At 52.9% G+C, this 14,421-nt stretch overlaps 1 protein-coding gene across 1 annotated transcript; it reads right to left on the bottom strand.

Moving 5' to 3' along the window:
* Nucleotides 1–9,922: 9,922 nt before the first annotated feature.
* LOC123095026 (protein NRT1/ PTR FAMILY 8.3-like) lies at nt 9,923–12,865 on the bottom strand. The gene is made up of 5 exons (XM_044516861.1): nt 12,702–12,865; nt 12,066–12,171; nt 11,616–11,833; nt 10,934–11,496; nt 9,923–10,844 (listed from the first exon to the last, which is right to left on the bottom strand). The coding sequence occupies exons 1-5, from the start codon at nt 12,747–12,749 to the stop codon at nt 10,052–10,054; spliced, it is 1,728 nt and encodes a 575-aa protein (XP_044372796.1). The 5' UTR covers nt 12,750–12,865; the 3' UTR covers nt 9,923–10,051.
* Between the last annotated feature and the right edge of the window lie 1,556 nt (nt 12,866–14,421).

Raw genomic sequence — 14,421 nt, 5'->3', positions numbered from 1 at the left:
TCTGGAAGATTATCTCCCACTTGATTCAAGCGATTGAAGTACCCAGACAATCTAAGTACATGCTCACTAGTTGAGCGATTCTCCTCCATCTTTTAGCTATAGAACTTGTTGGAGACTTCATATCTCTCAACTCGGGTATTTGCTTGAAATATTAACTTCAACTCCAGGAACATCTCATATGGTCCATGACGTTCAAAACGTCTTTGAAGTCCCGATTCTAAGCCGTTTAAGCATGGTGCACTAAACTATCAAGTAGTCATCATATTGAGCCAGCCAAACGTTCATAACGTCTGCATCTGCTCCTGCAATAGGTCTGTCACCTAGCGGTGCATCAAGGACATAATTCTTCTGTGCAGCAATGAGGATAAACCTCAGATCACGGATCCAATCCGCATCATTGCTACTAACATTTTTCAACACAATTTTTCTCTAGGAACATATCAAAATAAACACAGGGAAGCAACAACGCGAGCTATTGATCTACAACATAATTTGCAAAATACTATCAGGACTAAGTTCATGATAAATTAAAGTTCAATTAATCATATTACTTAAAGAACTCCCACTTAGATAGACATCCCTCTAATCTTCTAAGTGATTACGTGATCCAAATCAACTAAACCATGACCGATCATCACGTGAGATGGAGTAGTTTTCAATGGTGAACATCGTTTATGTTGATCATATCTACTATATGATTCACGCTCGACCTTTCGGTCTCCGTGTTCCGAGGCCATATCTGCATATGCTAGGCTCGTCAAGTTTAACCTGAGTATTCTGCGTGTGCAAAAACTGGCTTGCACCCGTTGTAGATGGACGTAGAGCTTATCACACCCGATCATCACGTGGTGTCTGGGCACGACGAACTTTGGCAACGGTGCATACTCAGGGAGAACACTTCTTGATAATTTAGTGAGAGATCATCTTATAATGCTACCGTCAATCAAAGCAAGATAAGATGCATAAAAAGATAAACATCACATGCAATCAATATAAGTGATATGATATGGCCATCATCATCTTGTGCTTGTGATCTCCATCTCCGAAGCACCGTCATGATCACCATCGTCACCGGCGCGACACCTTGATCTCCATCGTAGCATCGTTGTCGTCTTGCCAATCTTATGCTTTCACGACTATCACTACCGTTTAGTAATAAAGTAAAGCATTACATCGCGATTGCATTGCATACAATAAAGCGACAACCATATGGCTCCTGCCAGTTGCCGATAACTTGGTTACAAAACATGATCATCTCATACAATAAAATTCAGCATCATGCCTTGACCATATCACATCACAACATGCCCTGCAAAAACAAGTTAGACGTCCTCTACTTTGTTGTTGCATGTTTTACGTGGCTGCTACGGGCTTAAGTAAGAACCAATCTCACCTACGCATCAAAACCACAACGATAGTTTGGTCAAATAGACTCCGTTTTAACCTTCGCAAGGACCGGGCGTAGCCATACTTGGTTCAACTAAAGTTGGAGAGACAGTCGCCCGCAAGCCATCTCTGTGCAAAGCACGTCGAGGGAACCGGTCTCGCGTAAGCGTACGCGTAAGGTTGGTCTGGGTCGTCTCGTCCAACAATACCGCCGAACCAAAGTATGACATGCTGGTAGGCAGTATGACTTGTATCGTCCACAACTCACTTGTGTTCTACTCGTGCATATAACATCAACATCAATAACCTAGGCTCGGATGCCACTGTTGGGTTTCGTAGTAATTTCAAAAAATTTCCTACGCACACGCAAGATCATGTGATGCATAGCAACGAGGGGAGAGTATTGTCTATGTACCCAACGCAGACCGACTGCGGAAGCGATGACACGACGTAGAGGAAGTAGTCGTACGTCTTCTCGATCCAACCGATCAAGCACCGAAACTACGGCACCTCCGAGTTCGAGCACACGTTCAGCTCGATGACGATCCCCGGACTCCGATCCAGCAAAGTGTCGGGGAAGAGTTTCGTCAGCACGACGGCGTGGTGACGATCTTGATGAACTACAGCAGCAGGGCTTCGCCTAAACTCCGCTACAGTATTATCGAGGAATATGGTGGCAGGGGGCACCGCACACGGCTAAGGAATAGATCACGTGGATCAACTTGTGTCAACTTGTGTCTTTGGGGTGCCTCTACCTCAGTATATAAAGGAGCCAAGGGGGGAGGGGGCGCCGGCCAAGAGAGAGAGGCGCAGCAGGAGTCCTACTCCTACCGGGAGTAGGACCCCCCCCCCCAATCCTATTCCAACTAGGATTCCCAAGGGGGAAAGAGGGAGAGGGGCGGCCGGCCACCTCTCCTAGTCCTAATAGGACTAGGGGAAGGGGGGAGGCGCGCAGCCCCCTTGGGCTGCCCCTTTCTCCTTTCCACTAAGGCCCATGAAGGCCCATATGGCTCCCGGGGGGTTCCGGTAACCTCCCGGTAACCCGGTAAAATCCCGATTTGACCCGGAACACTTCCGATGTCCAAACATAGGCTTCCAATATATCAATCTTTATGTCTCGACCATTTCGAGACTCCTCGTCATGTCCGTGATCACATCCGGGGCTCCGAACAACCTTCGGTACATCAAAATGCATAAACTCATAATATAACTGTCATCGTAACCTTAAGCGTGCGGACCCTACGGGTTCGAGAACAATGTAGACATGACCGAGACACGTCTCCGGTCAATAACCAATAGCGGGACCTGGATGCCCATATTGGCTCCTACATATTCTACGAAGATCTTTATCGGTCAGACCGCATAACAACATACGTTGTTCCCTTTGTCATCGGTATGTTACTTGCCCGAGATTCGATCGTCGGTATCCAATACCTAGTTCAATCTCGTTACCGGCAAGTCTCTTTACTCGTTCCGTAATACATCATCTCACAACTAACATATTAGTTGTAATGCTTGCAAGGCTTATGTGATGTGTATTACCGAGAGGGCCCAGAGATACCTCTCCGACAATCGGAGTGACAAATCCTAATCTCGAAATACGCCAACTCAACATCGACCATTGGAGACACCTGTAGTACTCCTTTATAATCACCCAGTTACGTTGTGACGTTTGGTAGTACCCAAAGTGTTCCTCCGGCAAACGGGAGTTGCATAATCTCATAGTCATAGGAACATGTATAAGTCATGAAGAAAGCAATAGCAACATACTAAACGATCGTGTGCTAAGCTAATGGAATGGGTCATGTCAATCAGATCATTCAACTAATGATGTGACCTCGTTAATCAAATAACAACTCATTGTTCATGGTTAGGAAACATAACCATCTTTGATTAACGAGCTAGTCAAGTAGAGGCATACTAGTGACACTTTGTTTGTCTATGTATTCACACATGTATTATGTTTCCGGTCAATACAATTCTAGCATGAATAATAAACATTTATCATGAAATAAGGAAATAAATAATAACTTTATTATTGCCTCTAGGGCATATTTCCTTCAGTCTCCCACTTGCACTAGAGTCAATAATCTAGTTCACATTGCCATGTGATTTAATAGCAATAGTTCACATCACCATGTGATTAACACCCATAGTTCACATCGATATGTGATCAACACCCAAAGGGTTTACTAGAGTCAGAAATCTAGTTCACATCGCTATGTGATTAACACCCAAAGAGTACTAAGGTGTGATCATGTTTTGCTTGTGAGATAATTTTAGTCAATGGGTCTGTCACATACAGATCTGTAAGTATTTTGCGAATTTCTATGTCAACAATGCTCTGCACGGAGCTATTCTAGCTAATTGCTGCCACTTTCAATATGTATCCAGATTGAGACTTAGAATCATCTGGATCAGTGTCAAAAAACTTGCATCGACGTAACCCTTTACGACGAACCTTTTTGTCACGTCCATAATCGAGAAACATATCCTTATTCCACTAAGGATAATTTTGACCGCTGTCCAGTGATCTACTCCTAGATCACTATTGTACTCCCTTGCCAAACTCAGTGGTAGGGCATACAATAGATCTGGTATACAGCATGGCATATTTTATAGAACCTAAGACTGAGGCATAGGGAATGACTTTCATTCTCTTTCTATCTTCTGTCGTGGTCAGGCTTTGAGTTTTACTCAACTTCACACCTTGTAACACAGGCAAGAAACCTTTTACTTTGACTTTTCCATTTTGAACTACTTCAAAATCTTGTCAAGGTATGTACTCATTGAAAACTTATCAAGTGTCTTGATCTATCTCTATAGATCTTGATACTTAATATGTAAGCAGCTTCACCGAGGTCTTTCTTTGAAAAACTCCTTTCAAACACTCCTTTATGCTTTGCAGAATAATTCTACATTATTTCCGATCAACAATATGTCATTCACATATACTTATCAGAAATGTTGTAGTGCTCCCACTCACTTTCTTGTAAATACAGGCTTCACCGCAAGTCTGTATAAAACCATATGCTTTGATCAACTCATCAAAGCGTATATTCCAACTCCGAGATGCTTGCACCAGTCCACAGATGGATCGCTGGAGCTTGCATATTTTGTTAGCACCTTTAGGATTGACAAAACCTTCTGGTTGTATCATATACAACTCTTCTTTAATAAATCCATTAAGGAATGCAGTTTTTGTTTATCCATTTGCCGGATTTCATAAAATGCGGCAATAGCTAACATGATTCTGACAGACTTAAGCATAGATACGAGTGAGAAACTCTCATCGTAGTCAACACCTTGAACTTGCCAAAAACCTTTTTGCGACAAGTCGAGCTTTGTAGACAATAACATTACCATGAGCGTCAGTCTTCTTCTTAAAGATCCATTTATTCTCAATTGCTTGCTGATCATCGGGCAAGTCAACCAAAGTCCATACTTTGTTCTCATACATGGATCCCATCTCAGATTTCATGGCTTCAAGCCACTTTGCGGAATCTGGGCTCACCATCGCTTCTTTATAGTTCGTAGGTTCATCATGATCTAGTAGCATGACTTCCAGAAAAGGATTATCGTACCACTCTGGCGCGGATCTTACTCTGGTTGATCTACGAGGTTCAGTAGTATCTTGTTCTGAAGTTTCATGATCATCATCATTGGCTTCCTCACTAACTGGTGTAGGTGTCACAGAAACAGTTTTCTGTGATGAACTACTTTCCAGTAAGGGAGCAGGTACAGTTACCTCGTCAAGTTCTACTTTCCTCCCACTCACTTCTTTCGAGAGAAACTCCTTCTCTAGAAATGATCCATTCTTAGCAACGAATGTCTTGCCTTCGGATCTGCGATAGAAGGTGTACCCAACAGTTTTCTTTGGGTATCATATGAAGTCATATTTCTCCGATTTGGGTTCGAGCTTATCAGGTTGAAGCTTTTTCACATAAGCATCGCAGCCCCAAACTTTAAGAAACGACAACTTTGGTTTCTTGCTACGTTCCCCAACAATTTCGACCTTGCCCACCGGGGGAGGGGCACCTAACTGCCTCAACGCAGCCGAAGGGGGAGTCTCATCGGCCGAGGGTGGACCAGGAGGCAGGAGGAGAGCCGCACGGGCCTCCGCGAGCCTCCCATCTAGGATCTCGCGAGCATGGATCGCCGCAATCTGGACTAAGGGGGGACCAGCTTCCCCCCTAAAAATGATTGCAGAGTCAGAGGCCACCTTCGCAAGGTTCCCAAGAGGGATCGACTCGAGAGCAGAGAAGGAACAAGACAAGGCCGAAGGGGGGACGGCAGGTGTACCTGGCTCCAGGTTCGGAGAAGCAGCATGGATCTCCGCCCGCTCGGAGATGGGCAGAGCCGGACTACCCTCGGGGTGAGCAGCATCCAGCCGAGCACTCCAACGGGGCGCAATCACCGGGGAGGAAGCTGATCGGCCGCGGCGAGAGTAGGCAGCTGACCGTGGAGGGGGTGGCTGGGCGGCCATGGGGGTGGTCACCCGAGCCTCCCCATCCATGGTCAGGGCCCCCGCGGGTGAAGCCAGAAGAGAGGGCCCGGAGCAGCTGAGGAGGAGCAGAGCTAGGGTCGGAGCCGGGGACGGAAGCAGCAGAGACGGGAGTGCCTCGAGGGGAGGGGGCTGAGCGGCCGCGGCGGCGACGCCGGAAGGGGGGCGTCAGCCACCGGGGCTACCACCACCTCAGGGAGAGCCATCAGATCCATCTGCAGCAGACTGAGATCCGGAGTAGTAGCCAAGGGGAGGGCCAACTCCGGACCCAGTGAGACAAGAGCATCCGAGGAGGGAGAGCGCGGGGAAGAAGCCGGGCAGACGACCAGGCCGACGTTGGAGATGTCGCTCGCCTCGGAGGATGTCGCCGCAGAGACCGAGGGACCGCCGAGGGCCTGGCAGGGCACGGCCTGGCGGCCCTTGCCCCCAGCGGCCGGAGGAGGAGGCGAGGGGGAAGGGGAGCGGGAGTCCTCCAAACCCCCCTCGTCATCGGAGTGGTGAGAGCGGGCACGGTGATGACCGTGGTAGTCTCCATCGGCCCCCGGGTTGCCACGGGGGAGACCGACGTCAAGGTAGCGGGGCGGCCGACGTGGTTGGGAGACTCGGGGGAGATCCTGAGGTCGAAGCCCTGGTCGTTGAAGAAAACTCGGACGATGGTGCGGAGATTGGTGGAGTCGAGGCACTTGACCTTGACCCGGACCTCCTCCTCTTTGCGCAGCGAGATCTCATCGACCACCACCACCTTGCCCAGGATACGGGACATCTGGCGGATGACGAGCTCAGACCGCGCAATATCAGGGAGGCCGGCGACAAGGATCCAAGCGGTGTCAAGTACGGCCGCCGCCTGAGCATCAAGGATCGGCTCGAAGATGTCGACAACCAGCTGGTTGAGAGCGAGCGTGATCCAGCCACTGCGCGTCGCGTAGCCGTAGCTGACGGAGTCGGGGAAGACGATGATGAAGATGTGGCCAGCGGTGGGGGTGACCACCCAGTCCCACTGGCGATGGTAGAGGTGGTTGAGCTCGGCCTCGATCATCTCCGGGGATGCCCGTCAACCACGGTGACGACCGCCTGGAGGGTCGGTGAGGGTGGCGGAAGGTCGGGGACCTCGAGGTGGAAGAAGCCCAGCCCCTCAATCCTGTGGCCGTACATCATGAGCTCTAACGTCACAGGGCGAGCAGGACAAAGCAGGGCGGGATGGCCAGGGTCCTGGCAGATGTAGCAACACTAGGGGTTGACGCAGCTCACTTGTGAATGCCCCGCCGCCCCGCAATTGAAGCACGGGGGACGGGGTAGGTTGAAGACCGGGCCCGATGCCGTGGATGGACCCGGAGCCACCGGGGGAAGCAAAACGAGGGCGCCCCACCCCTGCCCGCGGAGCTTCTTCTTCTTGGGCGGGCCCTGACGACCGAGGGAAGGACCGGAGCCCGAGGCAGCCGAAGGGGCCGGCACCGAAGGCGATGCGGCGTGGGGAGGGACATACTCCGGTGACCCGCGTCTTCCCCTTCCGTCTGTTTATTGCCTCGTTCGGGTCGTCCTCTCTCCGCGTCCGCATCTCCGTCCCCCTGCGCCGCCCTGCGCCGGCCCTCACTGGCGGCGGGTCGCTGGTGCCGACGGCCGAGGCGCCGCCTGCCGATAGGGGGGAAACCCTACGGCTCGCCCCTCCCCGTCGCCTGCTGGACTTCGATTCGGCCTGTCGGGGCATTCTAGGCCACGGCCCAGCCCATCTGTCATCCGCGCCTGCTGGGCCCTCCTCGCCCCGGCTGGGCCAGCCTGAGGTGGCTGGGCCGCCCCAGTGCCCTAGGCCCATGCTCCCGGCCAGCTCGATTTGGCTCCCTCGGGGGTGCCCGGTCGCCCCTTCTCTCCCCCGCCGCCTCGACTGCTCCCCCCTCCAACCGCAAGCCTTTCCCCACCCGCGCTCCTCCCCGCCGTCTCCCGCTGCGTGCCCGTCCTCGCCTCCCTCCCCGCCGCTGCTGCCGGCCATGCGTGAGTGGAACGACGGCGAGCCGCGGCAGAAGCAGAGGTCCGAGGACCGCCACGAGCCCCGCCGCCCTTCGCCCGATGCGTTGCGTCGCGAGGAAGAGCTGCGCCGGGAGCTGTGGGAGCTCCGCGACGGGCCGGTCGCGCTCTTCCCGTCCGACTGCTTCCAGTGACTGGCGTCCCCGCCGTCGCTCGCCTTCCCCTCCGCCTCGGCGCGGCCGATCTCCTTCCCCGCCTCGTTCGTCGCTCCCTGCCTCGTCCCGCCCCCTTCTCAGCCTTCTGCTCCGGCCCTGCGGAAGTATGCCCCGTCCCACGCCGCATCGCCTTCGGTGCCGGCCCCTTCGACTGCCCCGGGCTCCGGTCCTTCCCGCGGTCGTCAGGGCCCGCCCAAGAAGAAGAAGCGCCACGGGTAGGGGCGGGGCGCCCCCGCTTTGTGTCCCCCGATGGCTCCGGGTTCATCCCCGGCACCGGGCCCGGTCTCCAACCTACCCCGTCCCCCGTGCTTCAATTGCGGGGTGGCGGGGCATTCGCAAGTGAGCTGCGTCAACCCCCGGTGTTGCTACATCTGCCAGGACCCTGGCCATCCCGCCCTGCTTTGTCCTGCTCGCCCTGTGACGTCGGAGCTCATGATGTACAACCACGGGATTGACGGGCTGGGCTTCTTCCACCTCGAGGTCCCCGACCTTCCGCCACCCTCGCCGACCCTCCAGGCGGTCGTCACCGTGGTTGACGGGGTGGCATCCCTGGAGATGATCGAGGCCGAGCTCAACCACCTCTACCGTCGCCAGTGGGACTGGGCGGTCACCCCCACCGCTGGCCACATCTTCACCGTCGTCTTCCCCGACTCCGTCAGCTACGGCTACGCGATGCACAGTGGCCGGATCACGCTCGCTCTCAACCAGCTAGTTGTCGACATCTCCGAGCCGATCCTTGATGCTCAGGCGGCGGCCGTACTTGACACCGCTTGGATCCTTGTCGCCGGCCTCCCTACTATTGCGCGGTCTGAGCTCGTCATCCGCCAGATGTCCCGTCTCCTGGACAAGGTGGTGGTGGTCGATGAGCTCTCGCTGCGCAAAGAGGAGGAGGTCCGGGTCAAGGTCAAGTGCCTCGACTCCACCAAGCTCCGCACCATCGTCCGAGTTTTCTTCAACGACCAGGGCTTCGACCTCAGGATCTCCCCCGAGCCTCCCAACCACGTCGGCCGCCCTGCTACCTTGACGCCGGTCTCCTCGGTGGCAACCCGGGGGCCGATGGAGACTACCACGGTCGTCACCGTGCCCGCTCTAACCACTCCGATGACGAGGGGGGTTCAGAGGACTCCCGCTCCCCTTCCCCCTCGCCTCCTCCTCTGGCCGCTGGGGGCAAGGGCCGCCAGGCCGTGCCCAGCCAGGCCCTCGGCGGTCCCTCGGTCTCTGCGGCGACATCCTCCGAGGCGAGCGACATCTCCAGTGTCGGCCTAGTCGTCTGCCCGGCTTCTTCCCCGCGCTCTCCCTCCTCGGCTGCTCTCGTCTCACTGGGTTTGGAGTTGGCCCTCCCCTTGGCTGCTACTCCGGATCCCAGTCTGCTGCAGATGGATCTGATGGCTCTCCCTGAGGTGGTGGTAGCCCCGGTGGCCGACGCCCCCCTTCCGGCGTCGCCCGCCGCGGCCGCTCAGCCCCCTCCCCCCGAGGCGCTCCCGTCTCTGCTGCTTCCGTCCCCGACTCCGCTCCTCCTCAGCTGCTCCGGGCCCGCTCTTCTGGCTTCACCCGCGGGGGCCCTGACCACGGATGGGGAGGCTCGGGTGACCACCCCCATGGCCACCCAGCCACCCCCTCCCCGGTCAGCTGCCTACTCTCGCCGCGGCCGGTCGGCTTTCTCCCCGGTGATTGCGTTCCGTCGGAGTGCTCGGCTGGATGCTGCTCACCCCGAGGGTAGTCCGGCTCTGCCCGGGTCAAGTTTTCGGCGGAGGAGTAAATCTTTTACTACTCTCTAACCTATTTGAGACTTTGGCTAGGTTCGTTGTTTTTAGTCGATCGGCTAAAGATGCCCTTATGCCGGTATGATCAAGCAATGGAAACGGAAGAAACAATCCAGTCTTGAAATTAATATATAAAAAAAAAATCAATCATGCCACATTTAGGATTTTACATGCGTCTGCAGACTGCAGGACACCAAAAAATAAAATCTAGAGCATTTCTACGATCAAGAGACATTCTTACACTTGTATCTCTTGGCACACCAGACGAAAACCGCGAGATTGAGCGCGCTAAGCGCAGCGATGAGCCAGAAGAACCGGTCGAGGTGGCCCTCGTTGAGGTTATCCGGTATCCACCCGGGCCCGCCGCCCCGCGTCGTGACGCCAGACACGACGGTCACCACGAGCGAGCTCAGGTAGCTCCCGAGCGACACCGTGAGGAGCCCCAGCGCGGAGCAGAGGCTCCGCATGGACTCCGGCGCCTCGTTGTAGAAGAACTCCGACTGCCCGACGCACGCGAACACCACGCTGGCGCCCACCAGGAGGTACTGCGGCACCTGCCACAGGATGCACATCGGCGCCGCCGCCACCCGGTCCAGCGCCAGCCGCCGCGCCTCCACCATCGCCGCGGCCGCCATGACCAGCACGGAGAGGAACAGGCCGACGCCGAACCGCTGCAGCTCCGAGAACCCCCGCTCGTTGCCGGTGAACCTCCTCGCCGCCGGGATGAGCACCCTGTCGTAGACGGGCACGAAGAGGATGACGCTGACGGCGTCGAAGGAAGCCAGGGACGCCGGAGGGATCGCGAAGGCGCCGATCGCCGTGTCCATCATCCTCCCTTGCTCCAGAAACGTCGAGGAGAACTGCGCGAGGACGGAGAAGTAAACGATGCCGGTGGCCCAGATCGGGAGCATGCCGATCACGATCTTGAGCTCCTCCACTTGCGTGACAGTGCAAAGCCTCCATGGATCCGAGTAAAGCTCCTCCGCCGAAGAGACCACTGCAGCCTTGTCCAGGAAACTGGGCAAGAAACACTTTCAATCAGTTTTTCGACAGCAAAAAGGTCGATCCAGCTCCAGCCCATGAAAATTAAGAACTTAGCTAATTACCTGAGCACTGGTGTATGCTGCAATTTCTTGGCACCGTCCGACTCCGCCATTGATTCAACCTCCGAGAGCTCGTGGAGGAGAGAAGCATCACGCGGCAGACTTACATTCCGTTTCCGCACGGCCGCGACGACGACCTGGGAAACTCTTGCCAGCGGGCTTCCCAGAGGCTTCTGCACCCTGTACGAGCCGGAGCCCAGCAAGAAGCTCGCGATGGCCAGCGCGATGAACAGGGTGGGGATCCAGAGGCCTACGACCCACCCGCAGTGGTCCTGCACCCACACGACGACGGTGCCGGAGACGAAGCTGCCGATGTAGATGGAGAAGAAGAACCAGTTGAAGAAGGAGTTCTTCTTCAGCCTCTCCGCCGGGACGCCGTCGTCGAACTGGTCGGCGCCGAAGGAGGAGACGCAGGGCTTGATGCCGCCGGCCCCGATGGCCATCATGTACAGGCCGAGGAAGAACACGGCGGACTGGGACGAAGGCGACGAGCCAACATCCTGCAGGCAGTCGAGCCCGGTGCACGCCACCGGGAACGACGCTGAAACTGACATCGCAGCCATTCCCTTGTGTTGCGCCAAAAAAAACAAACGTTGAATTGCTAAGAAACTAGCTCCATTTTTTAAGGATGATCGTACAGTGTGTATGCATGGCATCGAAGGGATTACAGCTCGTGTGTGCTTACGATTAGGTAAACTGCGAAGAAGGCCAGCGTGGTAAGGTATCTGCCCAGATAGGAGTCGGCGACGATAGCTCCGACGAGGGGGGCGATGTAGCAAGTCCCCTGCCAGTTGGTGTAGTTCCTCGCCGCAGACACATTGCTCTCCTGCAATATCGTCTTGAGGAAGGTTACCAGGTTGAACTGGATCCCGTAGTACGCTAGCTCCTCGAAGCACTCAGTCACTGCACGCAATGCAAGCCGGAACTCAGATCTAGTTAGTAGTAGAGTAGTATTTCTCAAGCAAACTCCGAAGTAATGGGCAGCACAGAGAAACAACAGTACTAATGTTCATGGAAAAAAGCCATGCATCTGGTGCACTCTGAGCACAAAAATTGGACAAACTGAACTGAAATGAAGTACCCTCGATGTTTTTTTGTACCAGATCTGCATGAAAACTTGACAGTTCCCGCTTACCTAAGATGAACTTGCATGCTTTCCAACTGCCGGTACGGTGCTTCGCTCCAGGAGTTGTTGTTCCTTTGATGTCAACAACTCGGTCCCCTCTGTGTACCACAGAACCCTGTATAAGACAAGCCTGATACTCTTTAGTAGAAGTACCAGTATGTATCTTTCTGCAAAAGCATGAAGTAACTGTATATGGAGTACATGATAGAAAAACAGAGGCTGGGATCTGGGATCAGAATGTGAATAGAAGACAGAAACTGGTGCCAAGTTAATTGCCAATGATTTTGCCAAACGGAACATCCTTTTTCAGGGACAATATTATGAGAAAAATCAGTATTGCATCAGGCTTGTAACAGCCAGCATTTTGCACATCTCAGCACAGCAATATGCAGGTCATAATGGTAAAAATAAAAGAGATCCATTTGTTTCCAATATTTCAGTGTCCAAGGATCGATATGACATCCATACGATACACAGCATATGGTACTTTGGGCAGCAAAACGAGCTGATTCTCTCCAAATTTATCAAGAAACATATATGTTCGTACTTCAAGGGACGCCGAAGCACATAAGAATGAATAATCGCTTTAGAAAATCAAGCTACTGAACTCAACATGGACGTAGAAGAAGTAGCAGAGAAACTGACCTCAAGAAGTGGTTCTTCCAGCTGCAGGTTTTCCTTGAGAGATGCCATGGTGGTACAAGCTGAACACAGCGGTACGGCACCTCAATTTATAGATCTCACGTAGAAATCTCGCAAGGTCAAATTTCTACACACAGCAAACTAAAAAGGCATTAGTTTAATACCAGCATACATGGCGCACTTTGGAAGTATGAGCGCTCCGATCGAAAGGTGGACATTAAATTCCATCGATCTCTAGAGGGGTGACCCACTTTGATTCCACATTCCACTGTGCGTCATCATACAACAACGTTACTGGCATGAAACAATATAAACAATATCACCGGCGACAATCTACTTCTAAGCCCAGGCTCATTTGCACCCATGCTTAAAAAAAAAATCAAAACAAATAGTAGAAATTTAAAAAAAATCAAAAGAAAAATCATGATAGATAATTTGATGCGTGAGCTCCGTTTTAATTTTCAAATCATTTGAACATCTGAGCAGCTACCAAATTTGGTCTGTAAAAAAGTTTGTTGTTTATGCACTATTCAGTCTGTCCTGATTCGATTTGTCTTCTTTGCGAAGAGCTACTCATATGTCTTTTTTTTAGAATTCTTTTGAATTGTTTCTGATTTTTTTTTGACCAGGTGTAGATGAGCTTGTGTACCGAAACGATGGCTTATTGCGTGATATAGAGCTTTGTTCTTTGACCTTGTTTTGAGTATGAAGGAGAGAGGCCATGAATAGCAGTAGTTCATCAAGTGTAATTTTTTTTTCGGAAAAACTTTCGATCTACTAGATCGTTGAAAGCGCACCTTGTTGGGAAACGTAGCATGCAATTTCAAAAATTTCCTATGCACATGCAAGGTCTATCTAGGAGAAGCATAGCAACGAGAGGGGGAGAGCATCTTCATACCCTTAAAGATCGCTAAGCGGAAGCGTTTATCAACGCGGTTGATGTAGTCGTACACCTTCACGATCCGTCTCAATCAAGTACCGAACGTACGGCACCTTCGCGTTCAGCACACGTTCAGCTCGATGACGTCCTCGCCTTCTTGATCCAGCAAGACGGGCGAAGTAGTAGATGAGTTCCGGCAGCACGACGGCGTGATGACGGTGTTGGTGAAGAACAATCTCCGCAGGGCTTCGCCTAAGCACTACGGAAACTATGACGGAGGATAAACTAGAGGGGACGGGGTTGCCGACACACGACTTGGTGAATCTTGATGTGTCTTTGGTGCTAGCCCTGCCCCTCTATTTATAAGTTGAGCCCTGTGGTCGAAATTGGAGCAAAAGCCTCCTCAAAGTCGGTATTGCCCGAAAGGTAAGAGTCCCACTCGGACTCCAGGACCAAACGTCACAATCCTTGGTGTCTGGCCCAGACGCCATGGGCCTCGGCGTCTGACCCAGGGCCAGATGTCAGGGTCTCCGGCGTTTGGCCTCTGATCTCCGCAAAACTTTCTTTTGCACCGACCTATAGCCCCGTGGGCGTGACCTCTTGGCCTAACCATATCATCCAATATATGAATCTTTACCTCTGGATCATTCCGGAGCTCCTCGTCATGTACGTGATCTCATTCGGGACTCCGAACACGGTCACTAACATACATAACTCATATAATACTATATCGTCAACGAACGTTAAGCGTGCGGACCCTACGGGTTCGAGGACTATGTAGACATGACCAAGACACCTCTCCGGTCAATAATCAATAGCCGGACCTGGATGCCCATATTGGCT

Source organism: Triticum aestivum, chromosome 4B (genome assembly GCF_018294505.1).
Source record: "Triticum aestivum cultivar Chinese Spring chromosome 4B, IWGSC CS RefSeq v2.1, whole genome shotgun sequence".
Classification (NCBI taxonomy): domain Eukaryota; kingdom Viridiplantae; phylum Streptophyta; class Magnoliopsida; order Poales; family Poaceae; genus Triticum; species Triticum aestivum.
Note: the sequence above shows the minus strand (reverse complement) of the source record. Positions and strands in the feature narration are given on the sequence as shown.

Bases quoted from the DNA above. Each gene is read 5' to 3' on its own strand.
- LOC123095026 (XM_044516861.1), bottom strand. From the start codon at position 12,749: ATGGCATCTCTCAAGGAAAACCTGCAGCTGGAAGAACCACTTCTTGAG. The intron at 11,834-12,065 runs GTAAGCGGGAAC...CATTGCGTGCAG, and splicing joins AGCATGCAAGTTCATCTTAG to TGACTGAGTGCTTCGAGGAG. The intron at 10,845-10,933 runs GTAATTAGCTAA...TTTCTTGCCCAG, and splicing joins CAGCATACACCAGTGCTCAG to TTTCCTGGACAAGGCTGCAG.